Here is a 20171-nt window from a genome sequence, read left to right on the forward strand (position 1 = left end):
CATAGTGTGACACCTCACAACTACCAGCCCCCCCATAGTGTGTGACACCTCACAACTACCAGCCAGCCCCCATAGTGTGTGACGCCTCACAACTACCAGCCGGCCCCCATAGTGTGTGACACCTCACAACTACCAGCCACCCCCCATAGTGTGTGACACCTCATCACTAGTAAAAGATAACTCAGGGTTTATAAAGTGTCGACTTTGTACTGTGTGCTGATCCTTAACCAGTGCCACACCTGCTAATTTGGAAGAGACAACTAGCAGGCAGATCATCGTTGAATGTGCAAAGTTTCCTTGAAGTTTGGAGATATTTTGAGGATATTTTTGAATACATACATACATACATACATACATGCATATATACATACATACATACATACATACTTACATACATACATAATGGTTGCCCCTCGTGTAGAAACTGTCGCAAACACAACAACCACACCCTGAGTTAGCGAGTTGCATGATCCAGTGTCAAGGAATAGTCCGAGAAGACCGGACAACTCGCCAACTGCACTGGCTGACCATTACCCCGGAACACGATCAGCAAATCGATTAACCTCCAGGTTCCCAATTACTTCAGGGTAGACAGGCAAATAGCGTAAGGAAACTTGCCCATAATTTCACCCTCTGCCTTTAGAATTGTTCCATCCCTGTACAGCACATCTTTCTTTATTCCTAGACTTCTGGCTTTTACACTTGTGGTGATATATGGTTACAAGGAATCACTCGACAATACTGTCAACTCTTACCCCTTTCATCATTCAAAGTACCTTTCATACTTGATCAGCTGGTGAGAGCGCTTCAGGAGCTGAGATACGTGTGGGTGGTGGGCGAGGGCGTTAAAGATGGCGCAGAGCTGGCCTCCTGTCGTAGCACCTTCAGAAAATACACCACCAACCTGCAACTGGTCACTGACTGGTAAGATTTTTGGGGAGGGTCTTGTTGGCGTGATGGTACGCATAGTAGTTTAGTGACTTGCATCCACGATGGTTAGGTTCTGACTTTGTAAATCTCATTCATATGATTATACATGCACAGTACATGTCCTTTACATCACTCTTCACTATCCCCTATCAGTATGAACAAATAAAGACTGAAGACTTAGCCAAACTTTCTCTTCGATTAGTGACGGTTTTCTAAAAGATATAAAATAATAATAAAAAAAAAAATTAACTTTCACCCTTCAACCAACATATTCCAAAGATTTTAATATAAACATGACTCACTACAAAAAAATATTTTTAATCTCAAGTGAACTGACAAGTAGAATCTGTTTATTAACCCGTACTTATCACCATCTTACTTCTCAACAATGTTCTCTCCTCTTTATCCCTATCTATCTACAGAGAAATGACTGATATAGTCATGACGGTGTTCTTTATTTAACTATTAAAGTACCATCACTGAACTCAGCCGAGCAATAAAATTTTACATTTTATAATAATTATTTCTTGTTGCAATTCTTGCAGGTACAATCACATTAGAATAAATACCAATGATGTTGAATTCAACCTCATCAAACAAGAGATGGACGACATAGACGAAACGATCCTGAGGTCCGAAAAGGAACTCACCTGGAACTCTGAGGGTAAGATAGTCTGAGGCTGGAGGACTGCCTGGCACGGATGGAGTCTTAGGAATACGACTCACTCCGATGTGAGCAGTTTTATTGACTTGTAAACACATTAAAAAAATCCGAGAAAATATTACATTAATAAGCATAAGAAACTTTTTATGATTCATATTAAGACTGTAATTAGCAGCCAAGATGTTTTTGAAGATGGTAAATGTGCTTACCGAGACGTTGACAGATTATTATAGGTGTGCGTGTGTAAGCGTATGTGCGTGTGTGTGTGTGTGCGTGTGTGAAGCTGAAATTTTCTATAAAGTTACACTTATATCGAGCAGTGGTCCTCCCCACCCTGCTATATGGCACCTCAAGGCACTTGAAAACTTTCAGCAACGTATAGTCTACGTTCCACCCTCCTAGTTCGCTGGGAAGACAAAAAAAACATATGATATATTCTTGTCGACACCAACTGCAGAAGCATCGAGGCTACCATAATCCATGAACAACAACGCTGGACTGGCCATGTTACCCGCATGGACGACAGTAGACTTCCAAAGCAGCTACTTTACAGTCACTTAACGCTGGCGGGCAACTGAAAAGGTATAAGCATAGTCTTAAGACAAACCTGAAAAAGTGCCAAATCGACCCCCTCACCTGGGAGATGATTACCCCACACCGTAACGCTTGGAGGGTCACCACACATGGTGTCAATTAACCTTCCTGCGTTTGAGGACAGACGGTTTGACATAGCACTGACCCACATTGTGTTCACAGAAGAGGGCATTGGAAATAAACTGTCCAGGCTAAAGGTACATAAGAGTCCCGGCCCTGACATGGTGCATCCTAGAGTGCTAAGAAAGTTGGGCAACGAGCTTGCCGAGCCCCTGAAGATCCTGTTTTGTAAATGCCTGGATGAACAAATGGTCCCCAGTGAATGGGAAGTGGCTGATGTGAGTCATATCTTCAAGAAGGGCGATCGTCACTCCACGGACAACTATAGACCGGGGTGAGCCTGACCAGCATAATATGTAAAGTACTTGAGAGTATTATCAGAGCTGCCGCAATGGAATATCTAATACGAAACAACCTTGTAAAGGATTGCCAACACAGTTTTATGCCGGGGCGCTCCTGCTTAACATAATTGCTCAAAGTATTGGATATTTGAACCCATACTCTGGAACGGGGTGGTAATATCGACAATATTTACCTAGATTTTGCCAAGGCTTTCGACAGTGTACCCCATGAAAGACTGAAAATTAAACTGGAATGGTAGGGAATTCAGGGAAATGTCCTAGCGTGGATAGAAGACTTTCTACATGACCGCAAGCAGTGTGTGGTGATTAATGTCACGAAATCGTCATCCGTACCTGTCACAAGTGGGGTACCACAGAGCAGTGTATTGGGCCAGCTGTTGTTTGTTTGTTTCATAAATGACATGCCTGGCGTTGTACACTCCTCCATACAAATGTTTGCCGATGACGCTAAGTTATTTCGGGAAATCAAGAACCAGGCGGACTGTGAAGAGCTACAGAAGGACCTCTGTGGGCTCCAAGAATGGTCGAAGAAATGGCTGCTGAGATTCAATGTCACGAAGTGTAGGAGGATGCACCTGGGGCGTACCAACGGTAAGGAGGCGTATCATATGTCCCAACGGGATGAAGAAACTGCACTAGTTGACACTGAATGTGAGAAGGACCTTGATGTGTATGTTGACAATGAGATGAAGTTCTCGGGCCATTGCAAGAAGAAGGTAAATCAGGCAAATAAATTATTGGGTCTTATAAGAAGGTCGTTCAGACATCTAGACGGTCCGTCCCTCGTAATGATCTTCAAGAGTGAAGTGCTTCCCCATCTGGAGTACTGTCACCCCGTCTGGTCCCCGAGATATGCTAAGGACTGTCAGTTGCTTGAAAATTTTGAAAGAAGGGCCACCAGACTGGTGCCTGCACTTTGGCACCTCAGCTACCCTGAGAGATTGGAGCGCCTAAACTTGCCTAGCTTATACTACAGACGGGAAAGGGGTGACCTAGTTGAGGTGTACAAGCATCTCAGGGGGCACTACTCAGTCGAGTGTCCTTACTTGGAGCTGGCGGACGCTCGCCCCACAAGGGGTTACAGCTCAAGATTGAAGAAGCCGCAAGTCCAGAAAACTGTGAGGGCAAACTTTTTGGGAGTGAGTGTTGTAAACTCTTAGAACAATCTACCAGAAAGTGTTGTGACGGCATCGAATGTGACCTCTTTTAAGACAAAACTTGACCAACACTGGGGCAGATTCAGGTACATTCAGGAGCCGGTGCATGCCCAGTACTTGCCAACAGTGCTTGACAGAGACGTGACCGATCGCCCGGGCGGCTAGCGAGCCTCTCTTTTGGTGAAGAGGATAAAAATACAATACTTTCGAGCTAGCCCGACTGCATAGCGAGGCAGACAAGCGCCTCCCGCACTGGATGCAGCATCTGTGATCGACCCTGCCGGTCCCGCATCGGCCTCTTTAGTCACCTCAGAACACACCACCCAAGGTGATATCCTTAATAACTCATATTGTATCATAGCTGGATGATCGTCATACTCGTTTCCGAGTGACAGCAAAGTTAGTTGTTGTAATGTGTGTGTTAGAGAACACTAGCGAAACATTTTTATTTAATTTTTTCATACAGTATATATATATATATATATATATATATATATATATATATATATATATATATATATATATATATATATATATATATATATATATATATATATATATATATATATATATATATATATATATATATATATATATATATATATATATATATATATATATATATATATATATATATATATATATATATATATATATATATATATATATATATATATATATATACAGTATATCTTTCTTTTTCAGTGTATGATGTGCCAACACAGATAATGTATGGCCATAGATGATTTTTGTGGAGTAAATGCCTGGGAATAGTTTGACCAACACCCTTTTCTGTTGAAGGCAACATATCAATTTCTTTTGCCTTTGGTTAATTGCTGCAACTTTTGCATCATTTGTCTCTTGTGTTCTCTTGTTCTCATTGTGCGATGTGTCATGTGCTTAGATGGACAAATGCTATCTTCATAAAATATTCTACTGAAAGAGAGAATGTTTTTTGACTTCCAACAACAGAGACGCATTTGATATACAGGTTAACAATATTAATCTGTGTTTGTACATAGCAACATTCCATAGTTTCAATCTTCAGGGCTTCGCCTGTAAAATGGAAAAAAATAGTTATATTTTAAATACACTACACTGTTATTTTGTTGAAATACAGACAATAAAAATGTTTCAAATATAAATGAAAAACCCTGTACGAGTATAAGCAATTAATGAGTAGAGATAAGAGAGAGTGGGACAGGGGGCAGAAATAGAGCTAAAGGAAATATGTTGTGCAGAAGAGCATGGTTATAATCTTAATGAGTGGCTAGTGAGACATCAGCAAAACATGAAATACTCTGAATTACTTAGAACTGTGAAGTAATATACATAGAGAAGGTGGAAGGTGATCGCTGCTTCACATAGCCTATTGTGACATATATTTGAAATTTTCAGGTGTATGATAGATAGAAAAATTTATATGAAACAATTGATTTAGTAACACAACTAGGGTTTTCTCCTGCAGGAGTGTGGGAGTATATTGAGGTGCTGCGGGACTCCGTGAGTGACCTGGAAAACCGCGTACAGAAGGCACAGGCCAACGTAAGGCGTCTAGACAATATTCTAGCCACTTGGATCCAGAAACCGATCTTTGAGAGGCGTGACGGCAAGAGAGACACGTTACTCAACTTAGACGATAAGGCTGAGAGACTCAAAAAGGTGTAAGTAGGTTTGAATGTGATTACTTGAAAACAAATGAGTATAAGAAATGAATGCTACATATATATATGATAGTTCTTTACTTGAACAAAAAGTGTATAAAATAAAGAATATATTTTACCTATGAAATATACATGTAATATATCTACTTATTAACTGCTGTAATTTGTACAGTGATAATTTCTCTAACATTGGGAGCCATTGTGGTATTAACCCTGTATCCTCTTTCGCCATTGGTGTTGTGAAGGTTGCCATAACTCATCTCAGAAACCCTCTCACATATGTCATCCTGCAAGCTCAGCTAACTAGATTTTGACAAGTGACTGTTGATTCGGGTCATTATAAACTCTCTCATACCTGCTGATCTTGATCAATATACTGCATGTTGCTACTCAAACCTTTTGATTCTGGTCCCCCTCAGGTACAGCAACATGGAGCGTGATGGAGCTAAGATCTCAGCCATGGTGGAAGAGAACAAGGCCCTCCTGAAAGTTCCCGACACATCCAGACACTGGGACAGGTACCTCCTCTTCCTTGACCACATGATAACTCGAGGCCTCGTCGATGCTGCCAGCTGCAGGTGCGCTACTGCTACTTGTTCTTTTATAACTGATACATTTTGCCTGACCCCAACTATCACATATTTTTTGCAATAGGATTATATTACATAATATTGTAGACGTAATTTACTGGGTGTTGAGTTAAATAATTTCTGGTACTAGTTTCCACTGGTATGGGGAATCTACTTACAGGTTCTCTGTAAACTGGAATAATTGGTGAAGAGCATTCCCGGGAATGAGAGATTTTCGGGTAACGAGACGACTCTTGAAGCCAGAAAAAAAATCCCTCATCCCTCGAATTTTCCGGATAATGGAAAAATGTTCTTTGAAATTCCAGAAATTGCACATTACATCATCTCTTGAACCAGGAAGAAATCCCCCATCCCCGGAATTTTTCTGTGTATTGTACAGTACTGTAACTTTCTCGGAAATTTTCTGGGATTTTCTGGGTACCAGAATTTTTCTCGGAATTTACTGAAAATGTGCGCCTCGGAAAATCGTTCCCATAGCCGGAATTTTCCGGAAAATTGTGGCTTTGGGAACAATTTTCAGAGAAAATTTTAATTCCGGCTGTCGGAGAGTTCCGGTTAAGAGGGATTCCGGCTAATGGAGATTTTACTTACTTTTAATGCGATCAGTCTTATGAATGACTGCAACACCATACTAGCTAGCCTCGACCAAGTACCCACACAGTGACCCAGCACTACCACAGTCAAACCACCTAAATATATGTCTATTAATGCATGGTTACACTGTGTAATGTACGAGCCTAAGTCTAATCATGGGAAACAGGCAAGCATAATAAAAGGTTTTAACCGGCACATATAAATGCGGATAGTAGTAGGTGTGTATCATGGAGCGAGGTGCTGTGGCCATGGCATCAGTGGGGATTGTCTTGCCAAGTGTGCTCATAGCTGTCATGAGAGATATCATAACAGGATTGAAGAGGATTACTTATTCATCACTATACCGTGGTGGTGTGGTAGCTCTCACAATTTTACCTTTGGGGCAGGGAACCCAAACTTTTCCACCAATCCACTCCATCGTTACAAGACTATGACCCATTCATTCATAACATTAATGTTGCAATTCTGCCACATTTATGCAAACATCACCAGAAGGGAGTAAAGGAATTCTTTGAGGCAATTGTACATGGCATTTAGAAAATTAGGATTATAAAATATAAAGTGAAGTGACAATAAAAGTGAGGGAAGTTAAAAGTGTTGAAATATAATGGTACATAGATTAAAAACCGAAGGCTAAAGAAGATAAGCCTGGGGAGTGATTATTTTTGAGTTACTGATATACCTGTAGTTCGTTTTGTGTTTTGAACTAGAGTGCCTGGCTCTTGGTTCCCACTATGGAACCATTAAAATTACCTGAACTTTTATGAATTAAGGAATACATGATCAACTATAAATTAAAATATTTTCAAGAACACTCGAATTAAATGATTAAATGAGATTGATATATGTATTATAGCCATAGGGATAATTAATTAAAGAGATAATCTCAGCATATATTGACTGGCAGTATTCTTAATGGTGATGAGACTTGAGATAAGTGAGTTGAAACTGTGACTTACCTGATGATACTTTATGAATGTGTAATATGGCCTTTAATAAAAAAAAAAACACATGAGTGATGAGGATGATTCATTGAGTAACGATTGAGAACTATAAATAAGTTGGGAATTTTACTGATGGCACAAGAAAATATAAACTGTGAAGGGTATTGGGTGAGTCACACCACAGTGGCAACAAATATTATGTCAGCAATGTGTCACTAGCATGTGTGTATATGTGTACTGGAGATATATGAATGTGAGGCATCCCATCAACCTTTATAACATTTTCCCCAAGTGAAGATCCATTAAATAGTGCAACTCACTGTCACTAGGAAACGCTGATGCAATAATAAATAATTTCCGGTGATAAGTAACACCGTTGAATCTAATGTAGGAAGAACGTGTTTCATGCGTTGGCCAGAAAGAAATCAATAACATATTAGTGAGTTGTGCTGCAGGTTTTTCAAAATATATTGTACCAGGATTTGAAGTTATCTATACTTGCTGGCTAAAATACACTCACCATCTTGACCTGACAATCTTTTTATTATTTCTACATGTTTTATTTTTTCTTTCCTTTCTCTTTGTTGTCCTCCTTTCTTTTCCTGCTTTTGGGTAAATTTTGTGATCATACTTTGCAGTTTCTCTTACAAATCCCTATGATTTTCATAGCTTATTCTACCTGTTGGACAACTGTGAGTCCCGAGTGAATCAGTTCCCATTGTTGGAGGCACGGCTGGAACTACACGACACCCATCTTAACATCCGACCCACCCTGGAGGAGCTTCGGGGTTTAGCCGAGACCCTAGTCAACGACATTCTCTACGTCTCTACTCTCGTACCTCGCCTGGTCACCCACATCCACCCCACCTACCTGGTGAGTAGGTGATAGGGAAAGCAGCTGAAGGACTCGTGTACCAGTGGTTCAGTCACATAATATCGGTCTATAGGGAAGAGGAAGAGAAGGTTTTTTGGAAAAAGAGGGACGATGCTGGGAAGGTGATATGTTATTTTATTTTTATTTCCTTCCTACGCCAGCCAGACGTAGAGAAGGATGAGGAGATAGTTGAGCTAAAGGAGACGCTGCTGGGGAGATTCCAGGTTGCAGCATCGAAAACAACAGAACATCGGGATCAATTCTTGCAGCACCAGGCGCTCTGGAAAGATCGACGTAGTGACGTCCTTGACAAGTTTCTTACCTCAGGCGATGATGGTGTCCAGCCCTCACTGCCACAGTTTAGACAACAGGTATGCCATGAGCAATTAACACAGTAATATGTTATTCTGTATGTAATTCTCACACAATATCACAAGGCCCCAACATCATGTGAGACCCAGTTTTATCAGTTAATAGCCTCCCATTGAGCTGCTCAAGGATCTTTGTAATACTTCTTTGTTGTCTTACTCTGGCTAGATTGACCGTTATGAGGCGCTGTATACAGAGCTGGAGGCCATCGAGACGACTGTGGTATTTGATAAGTGGTTCCGGCTGGATGTGCGTCCTTTCAAACATAGCTTGCTTGAAAACACCAAAAAATGGGCCCGCATGTACAAGCAGCACCTTATAAGTCAAGTCACAGATCGGTAAGGGTATTAATTTATTATTCATTGTTTAAGAGAAACCATTTGTTGCTATTTATCTCAAATGTTAAAAAGAACAACTAATGGTGGTAGCATACTGGGCACTTTCCTCCCAACATGTTGGCCATTTTTGCTGGCCACTGGTCTGATGGCCAAGCAAGCAGCAGGACTTCGCCTGTTGCCAGAAATGGACAACAGTTTGGCGGCGACCCTTACTAGCCGGATTAGTGCTCAAATGAGCATTATATTAGGTCTTGAATATTTGAGTAAAAATTGAAATAAATCCTGAAAAAGTAGTGATTTAATATATAACACATAAAATGGAGAAATGTTTATATTTATTTATCACTTCTTTAGTATTATTAAATCATTATTCAGGGTGTTCTTTAGCTTTTGCAGATGCCTCACTTGCTTCAACAATTGAAAAGCTGTAGCATAATCCTGCAAAACTTTAACTGTTTTAACGGGATCCATGGCGAATCTCGTCTTGATGCTTTGTGTTGTTTTTGTTGGGTTGGGCAGCCGCGCCAACAAAACATCCCAGTGTGACGAAAATGTCTCTTGTTTTGCTGCCCGGACCGTGTTGGCCCAGCACGGTTGGGAGGAAAGTGCCCATTTGTGCCGCCGCCATAAGAATGTGCATTTACCTCTTCACTGGTCACCCTTGAATTTAACCTGTTTTCTGTGTCACTCATTTTGTCTCTTGCCTTTTTCAGTGCCTGACTTTTATGCTACCTACCAAAGCTTAAGATGCAATTTTGCTTGTAAATATCGCCATGGCACCTCACAACAGATAAAATTAATAAGCTGTTCATTCGTTATCTCTTTTTAAAATTGTATGTATATTCTGTATGCTGTATTTATATTATGCTATGTATATTATGTATGTGCTCCATTTATGTATTATTTATTTAGCCTAGCTAGTAGCGTGTGGCAATGTATTTATCAATGTCCCACATGCTTAATTAATGTGCCTGGCGACGTATGGAAGCTGCTAATGTATCACTTGCCATACGTCGTCTATAGAGCAGTTGACCAGCGGACAGGTTGAAGAGCTCTACTCCCCTTGTGTACATATCTCTTATCCAGTAAATCGAACCTACAAAATCTATACAGGTGTTTGTGTTCGCTCCTGTATATTGAACTTATTACCCAGAACACGAACATGGCGCAGTGAACCGGTTTTACTGGATAATTACGAGTGACAGTGCAAAGTTTGTGGAAAGCCGGCTTATGGACTCCTTCCCTGTGTCAATCAACCGCCGCCCGCCACCCCTCCTCGAAGAATTTAGCAACTTTGAGCAGTGTCAGTGAGAGTGATTTTCTGTGAAGTGTTTAGTGCATTGTGTGTTTCGTGCCATTCATGTGTGACCTTGTTCTAAAGGATTCCCAAGGTACACGGCATGTTCTGGGCATTTGTAAGGAGTAGACTTCAGTACACCTCCCCTCGCGAAGCCTGGAGGGTAACTGCCGCTAGTCGTCGTCTTCACCCCCCCTCACAGTGTCGTCTCCATCCCCCTCACAGTGTCGTCTCCATCCCCCTCACAGCTCGAGGCGAGACGCTCTCACCCGCCTGGCACACACACATACATGTACTAACACACTGACATTGGCGATTTCCTTATATATATTTTATATATATAATCTACTTATCTGTGTATTTAATTAATTTTTTGTCTGAGATCTTGTTGATACGACGGGCTGACCGGTCAACACTGATTTAGACACAGTACACAGATGAAGTAGTTATGTCTCGTGCCTTACGTAGCCGTGGAGCCAGCGCCCGGATGAGTCAGTCGGATGATAGCTCCGCAGGGATGGATGACCAGGCTGACCATGACGCTCCAGCTCCCACAACATCGCGCAGCCCTTCACCTCGATATTCAGCGTTGTCTCCAGAGATAATTGCTTTAATTAAGTTTATGAGAGATGAAAGGCGCGAGGATGAAGCTAACAGACGTGTGGCGGATGAACACAGAAGGCAAGCAGAGGCAGAGAGAGACCACCAACGGAGAGTGGAATACAGTGCACGGTTTGAAGCTTTGATATCTCGCCTCACTGTTAACCAAGCCCCTGGCTCTAACACTGCCTCGGTACTGAATGGTTCAGATACCTCATCAATGCTCTCTTCACGCCCACCAGCCCCACCTAAAGCAGCTGCTCAAACACCGCCCATCTTGAAGCCTGATGTGAATTTCCAGACTTTTCGTGAATGACGGCGACGGTGGACTGATTATGCTACAATGGTGGATCTCCAGAGTTTGTCACAGCCTAAACAACTCATCCAGCTGCGTATGTGCCTGTCCTTGGAAATTCAGCGTGTCTTAGAACATACGCTGCAGGTACCTCCGACCTCTTCGCTGTCTGTAGAGGAGGTACTGGACATTCTACAACGGCACATCAAAGGACAGCAGAATGAAGCTCTGCGCAGGAGGGAATTGTTTAGCTGCAGACAGATGGAGGGTGAGACTTTTGACGCCTTTTATGTACGTCTTAAGAGAGCCTCGGAAGAGGTAGATATATGTCTAGGCCACCACCAGCAGTGCGAGGAGACCCAGTTGAAGCAGGTGATCCTGATGGGTGTTAAGGACGAGGAACTTGTCCAACGCCTCACCTCCCTCGACTCTTCCTCTTCTCTCAAGGATGTGTTGACGATATGTCGCTCCTATGAGGCTGCCAGGTGTGCCACCTCTGCCATCCGAGCTCCCCCTACAGCTGTACGCGCTGTGTCCCGGTACAAGAAGGACAAGAAGTCTGCTCCTACGCCTTCGCCCACCACGTCCACGCCCGGTTCATTTTGTAACAACTGTGGTAAGCAGCACGGAACACAGGTGTGTCCAGCTGCTGAGTCTACATGCAACAGTTGTGACCGTAAGGGCCACTGGTCACTCACAGTACGGTGCCCAGCCAAACGCGTCCAGTGCAATGTGTGCGGTCGTCTGGGCCACTATGACAAGTGTTGCCCTTCCAACAAACCCAAGGGACAGCGTCGGCGGAAGCTTCAGCTCCCTTCCACCAGAGAGGGCCGCCCACAGTCTTCCAATCAGAAGCATGACGACCCTGGACAACGCTCGAGCCATATTAGGAATGTGTGCTCCCCCCCGCGTCCCAGGACCAAAGTCCCCCAGTACATCAGTGTCATTGTGACCTACCGCAGTGTGTCATCCCGTCTTCAGATGTTGCCCGACACCGGCGCTGATGCTACAGTCATCGGTCCCCAGCATTTGCAATGCTTGGGGCTCTCTCCAAGTGATCTAGGACCGCCCCCCAAGGATCTCCGCTTTATGGCAGATGGTTCACAGATGACCCCGGCCCTGGGTTCACTCCAAGCACAAGTCACCTTTGGCAACAGGTCGTGTCAAGCCTGGATTGATGTGCATAACGGTGTCCCGACTCCTTTGCTGTCCTACAGACATTGTCAAGAGTTGGCCATCATCTCCCAGGACTTCCCCAAACCTATTCTTGAGGTAAAACACGCCAACAGGGTGCAAAAAGGGAGCAGCAACGACCCTGCTGCCGCCCTACCCCTGCCTCTTGCCAGTGACACCTCTCCTTCGGATGCTCGGAAGTACTTCCTGAAGGAATTCAGCGACGTTCTGGTGACCAAGTCCGCTCTGGAATCCAAGCCTCTCAAGAAGATGGCAGGTCCCCCCATGAGGATCCACCTGAGGGACGACGCGAAGCCCTTCGCTATTTACACCCCTCGACTGGTTCCCCTGGCCTTCCGCGAGGCGGTCAAAAACGAGCTGGACTCCATGGTCGCCCAAGAAATTATTGCACCAACCGGCGATGACCCGTCTCCATGGTGTCACCCTATGGTTGTCGTCGCAAAACCTAAAGGTGGTGTTCGGATCACCACTGACCTCTCCAAGCTCAACAGCCAGGTGTCTCGTCCTGCGCACCCTTCTCCCACGCCCTTTGCAGCTATACGCAGTGTGAACCCGAAGGCGCGCTTCTTCACGACGATGGACGCCTGTGTGGATACTGGCAGATAGAGCTTGCCGAAGAAGACCGACCACTCACAACTTTCATCACCCCGCATGGACGTTACAGTTATTGCCGTGGCCCCATGGGATTCGCCGCTACAGGAGACGCTTTCTGTCTTCGAGGTGATATGGCTCTACAAGGTCTGGCAAACTGCGTGAAAGTGGTCGACGACATACTCGTGTACGACGAGGATTATATGGATCACCTCTGCCGTATCTACGAGGTACTCAACAGGTGCCGGAAGCACGGCATTACCCTAAATGCCGACAAGTTTGTTCTGGCCAGCTCTTCAGTTGACTTTTGTGGGTACACCCTCTCAGGGAATGGTATCGCAGCTGACCCGGAAAAGGTCCGCGCCATCACGGATTTTCCCACCCCTGCTAACCTCACCGACTTGAGGTCCTTCATCGGTCTCGTCAACCAGTTAGCAGAGTTTTCGTCGGACATCTCCGCAGCTGCTCAACCACTTCGCCCCCTGATGAGCCCCAAGAGGACATTCCTGTGGACCCCCGACCACGACAAGGCCTTCCAGCAAGTGAAACAGGCCCTGTCTCGTCCACCTGTCCTCGCCACGTTTGACCCAGCCTTGCCGACAGTTCTGCAGACAGATGCCTCACGCTTGTATGGCGTGGGATACGCCCTACTGCAGGATCATGGTGGAGGGCAGTTCCGGCTCGTCCAGTGTGGCTCGCGTTTCCTCTCTGACACTGAGACGCGCTACGCCACTATTGAGTTGGAGCTGTTGGCTGTGGTTTGGGCGATGTCCAAGTGCAGGTTTTACCTCATAGGCCTGCAACACTTTCACCTAGTGACCGACCATCGCCCGCTTGTCCCGATCCTCAACCACTACACGCTGGACGCCGTTGAGAACCCTCGCCTCCAGCGTCTGAAAGAGAAGCTCTCGGCGTACATCTTCACAGCAGTGTGGCGTGCTGGTAAGGAGCTCTGCATCCCTGATGCCTTATCCCGCTCTCCTGTCAGCCGCCCTACTCCAGAAGACCATGTGCTCGACGCCGACCTCGCTCTTTCCGTCAGGACTGTGGTCACTCTCCATGCCGTCCAATCCCTTCGTTCGGACCTGTCACCAGATGACGACAAGGCAATGGAGGACCTTCGAACAGCGGCCCGAGATGACCCTTCCTACGTCCGACTTGTCGAGTGTGTGAGGAATGGATTTCCTAGCAACCGCTACGATCTTCACAACACCCTGCTCCCGTATTGGAAACTCCGCAATGAACTCTACTGCGACGGAGACCTTGTTCTGTACGGAGCACGTGTAGTTGTCCCTGCTGCATCACGTCCCCACGTCTTGGCTCGCCTTCACGACAGTCACCGTGGAGCTGAGGCCACCAAACGACGTGCACGACAGACTGTGTTCTGGCCCGGCATCAACTCCGACATCTCCAATGTTGTCCGTGCGTGTGAGCCCTGCCAAGTATTACAACCCAGCCAGCAGCAGGAACCCTTCATGAGTGACGACAACCCCACCCGCCCCTTTGAGTCTGTGTCAGCCGACTTTTTCTCTGTGTCAGGAAAGTCCTTCCTTGTTATCATCGACCGTCTCTCTGGTTGGCCGGTTGTCATCAAGTGCGGTAATGACACGACGTCTGCCGCCACCATCAGCAAGTTCCGCCACTACTTCCGTGACGTGGGCGTTCCTGTGCGCCTGCGAACCGACGGAGGGCCTCAGTTCACAAGCCGGGACTTTGCTGTGTTCCTCGACCGATGGGGAGTCCGGCATGTGTTGTCATCGCCCCATTACCCGCAGTCCAACGGCCACGCTGAGGCTGCTGTCAAATCCCTGAAGCACCTCATCCTTAAGGTGGCCCCTTCTGGGAACATTGACTGCGAGGCCTTCGACCGGGGTCTTCTTGAACTCCGCAACACACCTAACTACACCGGACGCTCCCCTGCCCAGGTTTTGTATGGACGCCCCCTTCGTTCTTGTGTCCCTGCTCACCCTCAATCCTTCTCCAAGGAGTGGCAGGCCAAGACAGAGGATTGTGATCGCCGAGCCGCCGAACGTGTTCAAGACGTCGTCGCCCGCTACAACGACCACGCCCGTTCTCTCCCCAGGTTGAGTGTCGGCACCCAAGTCCGTGTTCAGGACCCGACCTCCCTACGTTGGGACAAAGTAGGCGTAGTCATGGGTCTCGGTAGGTCACGGGACTACCAGGTGCGGTTACCCAGTGGTCGTGTGTGGTGGAGGAACCGCCGTTTTCTCCGCCCCGTAACAATGCCTTCTGCTGACCCCGCCACCAGTGTTGAGTCCCATACCCTTCCCAGTGATCTAGTCCCTCGACGCTCAGAACGGATCCAAAAGAAAAGGTCCGCTCAAGACTTTGCTATGAGCGTATAGGGGGGAGGGAGGTGTATGTATATTCTGTATGCTGTATTTATATTATGCTATGTATATTATGTATGTGCTCCATTTATGTATTATTTATTTAGCCTAGCTAGTAGCGTGTGGCAATGTATTTATCAATGTCCCACATGCTTAATTAATGTGCCTGGCGACGTATGGAAGCTGCTAATGTATCACTTGCCATACGTCGTCTATAGAGCAGTTGACCAGCGGACAGGTTGAAGAGCGCTACTCCCCTTGTGTACATATCTCTTATCCAGTAAATCGAACCTACAAAATCTATACAGGTGTTTGTGTTCGCTCCTGTATATTGAACTTATTACCCAGAACACGAACAAAAATAATATATGATTATTTTATGCTTGATATGCATTTTGTTTAGACGTCTTTTCAAATCAGACTTAAATCACAGAGATACTTTATAACCTGAACACAGTCTGACGGAACTGGATAAGTTCATCAAGGAGACCGAGATTGGTGTAGCGCAAGACCTTGGTAACGGGGACTACGACATCCTGGTCTCCATAATGGCCCACTTGGTAGCTGTGAGGGACAGGATTCACTCTACAGATGCCATGTTCGAGCCCATCAAGGCGACGATTGCATTGGTGAGGCAGTATGGCGACGACCTGCCCGAGACTATGCACCTCAAGCTGCAGGTATCTCCACTCTACCTGTAATACTTGACGAGTGTTAGTGTTAAGCATTACTTATACTTGCAGTACTTTGCCAGGATTAAGTGTTTAGAGTTTTTTAGGCTTATAAAGCTTTGCTACGAAGAAGTATCTAGAGTTTCTTATACATATTATACTCTGCTACAAGAAAGTGTTTAGTACTTTTGAGTTCCGAGAAATTGTCACTGGCATTGTCGCGAAAAGTATTGCAATATGTAAATATAATTGTAAATATTTCTTTATACTAAGCCTATATTCCTAGTTATTTGGAGAAGATAACAAAGTAAGTGTTTAAATGTGCTGCTCGAATGACTAGTAAGAAAGAAAACTTATTTTGAACATTGTTTATAGTGGACAGATGGTAGTGAAGGAAACACGGTACATATTTCTGTGTATAATTGTCAGTAACCCATGTTGTGTATTCATTCCTTTGCAAAAGTCTAGTAATGAAACGTCAGGAATAAAGCTCCATCTCGTAGTTGTTTCCTTCACTCCCACACTACCAAAACTTATTTCGGCGGGTGGTGAAATTCAGATTTTCTAAATTACGATTTATTTAATTACCAAATTTAATAAAAAGCTACTTGGAAATGAAATATTGTTTTAAGTTTACCAAATATTAATAATTATAATTTATAGTTTGAGATAAATCAAATTTAGGCTTAAGATATTTTCCCGCGAATTGAGCCGTGGGGCTGCCAACCATAGCATTATGGCGTGGCGACGACCAACATCAACCCTGGCTGGGGCTCTAGAGGGCAGTTCAAAAGATATCGAAGTCTTTAAACTGCTAAGAGAACATATGGGCACGGGGGTGGAGGAGACTGCAGTGGGAGCGGGTAAACAAGGCGAAAGATTACAGGGAAATAGTGTTAGGAATGATGACAAAACTAAATTAGACAGGGAGTTTAAAACTAAACGCGGTAAGGGGAGGACTCAGAACACGACTAACTTAAATGTATACTACGCGAACAGTAGAAGTATGAGAAACAAAATGGATGATATTAGGGCCTTGGTATGTACCGAAGAAATCGATATAATTGCATTCACTGAAACATGGATCAACCTAGACACACGTGAATTACCAGTCGAATACCAAATTGCAGGTTACAAACTGTTCCATACCGATAGGCAGACCAGGAAAGGAGGCGGAGTAGCAATCTATGTTAGGGATAATCTGAAGTGTGAAATAAATAAGGAAATAAAAACTGAGAGGAATACAGAAACAATTTGGATAGAATTAAGCGACGGTCGGGAAAAATTAATCACAGGAGTAATATATAGACCCCCCAATCTTGATAGCGTCAATGAGCGACTTATCTGGGATGAAATGCGCAGGGCTTCCATACACAACAAAGTCTGTATAGTAGGCGACTTTAACCTTGGCCAAATAGATTGGACCGACCTTACGGGTAACTCAGAATCAGAGGATTTTCTCGAGACGATCCAGGACTGTTTCCTAAGTCAACATATAACCGAACCCACACGGGGTAATAATATATTGGATTTAGTTTTGTCAAACAGAGAAAACCTCATTAGCAATGTCGAGGTAGGGAACGAACTTGCAAACAGCGATCACAAAGAAATTCGATTCCAGTTAGATTTTCAGGGCAGACGTAAGGAAAATTCCACTAAAGTACCAGATTTCAGAAGGGCAAACTTTGACAGTTTAAAGAGGCAGCTGAGAGAGGGGGTGTCGCGCTTGGCCGTGAACCTGACAGATGACACGGACCTGATAACGAGATCTGAGATTGCCGAGTTCCACGACAATTTAAATAGTGAGTTACTTAATGCACAAAGGCAGAACATACCATACAAAAAACTCAGATCAGACAACAACGACCCTAAATGGATAAATAATTATTTAAAGAACATCACCAAAGGAAGGCTATAGGTAGAAGGATAAATCGTGGCGAAAACTCACCTCCGGGACTATTATAGGGTATTGGCGAGTAGGGTTAAAACCGAGATAAGGAAAGCAAAGAGGAATAATGAGGTAAGGATAGCAAGGGAGGCGAAGACAAACCCCAAAGGATTCTACCAAATGTATCAAACTAAAACACGAGAAAAGATTGGACCAATACGGTCAGACTCCGGCGAGCTCACTGATAACGACGGAGAAATGAGCAATAATTTGAATAAATATTTTTCAACAGTTTTCACCACCGAAAATCTAAACATGATACCCGAGGCACCGACTCTATTCAGAGATAGTGAAGAAAACAAATTAAGTGAGATAGTAGTGACTAGTAACGATGTTAGTAAGCAAATAGACAAACTAAAGCCTAATAAGTCACCTGGTCCCGATGAGATATTTGCCAGAGTATTAAAGGAATGTAAGGAAGAGCTTAGTATGCCCTTAGCAAAGTTGTTTAACATGTCCTTAAAAACAGGTGTAGTACCAGAATCCTGGAGGATAGCGAATGTAATACCGATTTTCAAGAAGGGGGATAGATCACTATCTTCTAACTACCGCCCAATCAGTCTAACATCAATAGTAGGCAAATTACTGGAAGCAATCATTTCAAACTCTATTCGAAATCACCTGGAGAAGCACCGATTGATCAATGATTCCCAGCATGGCTTCACAAGCGGACGTTCTTGCCTAACTAATCTATTAACATTCTTTTCATCAGTTTTTGAATCAGTGGACGAGGGGCACAATTATGATGTGGTATATCTCGACTTTAGCAAAGCCTTCGACAGAGTCCCCCACGAAAGACTAATTAGAAAGGTAGAAGCTCATGGCATCAAAGGTGGCATCCTTAAATGGATTAGGGCGTGGTTACAGGACAGAAAACAGCGAGTGAGCATTAACGGCACTAAGTCCCATTGGAGCAACGTCACAAGTGGAGTTCCCCAAGGCTCAGTACTTGGACCATTATTGTTTATTATATACATAAACGACATAGATATCGGCATAGACAGCAACATAAGTAAATTTGCTGATGATACTAAAATAGGACGTGTTATCAAATCTGACGAGGACTCGGCAAAACTACAGGAGGATCTAAACAAATTTTTCGAATGGTCTGAAAAATGGCAGATGAAATTCAACATCGACAAATGTAAAGTACTCAGTATAGGAAATGTAAACAGGGAAACCAGATACCAGATGAACAACGATGCCATAGAGAAATCCGACTGCGAGAGAGATTTAGGAGTAATGACAAGTAGGAACCTTAAGCCAAGTAAACAATGTGTTTTTGCTCGTAACAAGGCTAATAAAGTACTTGGGTTCATACAAAGGAGTGTTAGTTACAAGACTAGCGAGGTCATCCTAAAACTGTATCTTGCTCTTGTGAGACCACACCTGGATTACGCAGTTCAGTTCTGGTCACCGTATTACAGAATGGATATAGAATCCTTGGAAAGAATTCAGAGGAGAATGACAAGACTAATCCCGGGCATTAGGAACCTTGAGTATAGAGACAGGTTAAAGCATCTTAATCTGCACTCCCTTGAGAGACGTAGAGCGAGGGGCGACCTGATAGAGGTGTATAAGTGGAAGGCAGGGCTAAACAAAGGGGACATTACAAAGGTACTCAAATTATCCAACCAGGAGCGAACTCGTAACAATGGTTTTAAATTGGACAAATTTAGATTTAGGCGTGAAATAGGTAAACACTGGTTTGGAAACAGAGTAGTGGATGAATGGAACAAGTTACCAAATATCATCATTAACTCGAATACGCTGAATTGCTTCAAACATAGGTTGGATGCTCATATGAGCAATAGGGGTTGGGTGTAAACGGACTGCCCAGTATGGGCCAATAGGCCCGCTGCAGTTTCCTCCATTCTTATGTTCTTATGTTCTTAACTCTCATAGAGAAATGACCAGCAACAGCACTGATGGAGATAAGACCTGTTAGTCGACTTCCTAACCATTAGACGTTTTAGTAATTTCTATCAACTGAGAATAAATCCATTTAAATTTAAATTAATTGTGTATATCAAGATGCGATAGAAGCATGAACGTCCAAACAACTACAGGGTATAGAAGTCATC

At 44.1% G+C, this 20171-nt stretch overlaps 1 protein-coding gene across 1 annotated transcript in view; it reads left to right on the plus strand.

Moving 5' to 3' along the window:
• The window catches only part of LOC121877745 (dynein beta chain, ciliary-like), a 178514-nt gene that overhangs the window by 22819 nt on the left and 135524 nt on the right, over window positions 1-20171 (plus strand). Inside the window, 8 exon segments of the mRNA XM_042383602.1 lie at window positions 794-924; window positions 1476-1594; window positions 5236-5431; window positions 5851-6009; window positions 8229-8433; window positions 8595-8804; window positions 8971-9140; window positions 15926-16148. Of these exon segments, the coding sequence (XP_042239536.1) occupies window positions 794-924; window positions 1476-1594; window positions 5236-5431; window positions 5851-6009; window positions 8229-8433; window positions 8595-8804; window positions 8971-9140; window positions 15926-16148 (1413 nt within the window).

The sequence above is a fragment of the Homarus americanus genome, unplaced genomic scaffold, assembly GCF_018991925.1.
Source record: "Homarus americanus isolate GMGI-L3 unplaced genomic scaffold, GMGI_Hamer_2.0 scaffold24523, whole genome shotgun sequence".
NCBI classification, from domain to species: domain Eukaryota; kingdom Metazoa; phylum Arthropoda; class Malacostraca; order Decapoda; family Nephropidae; genus Homarus; species Homarus americanus.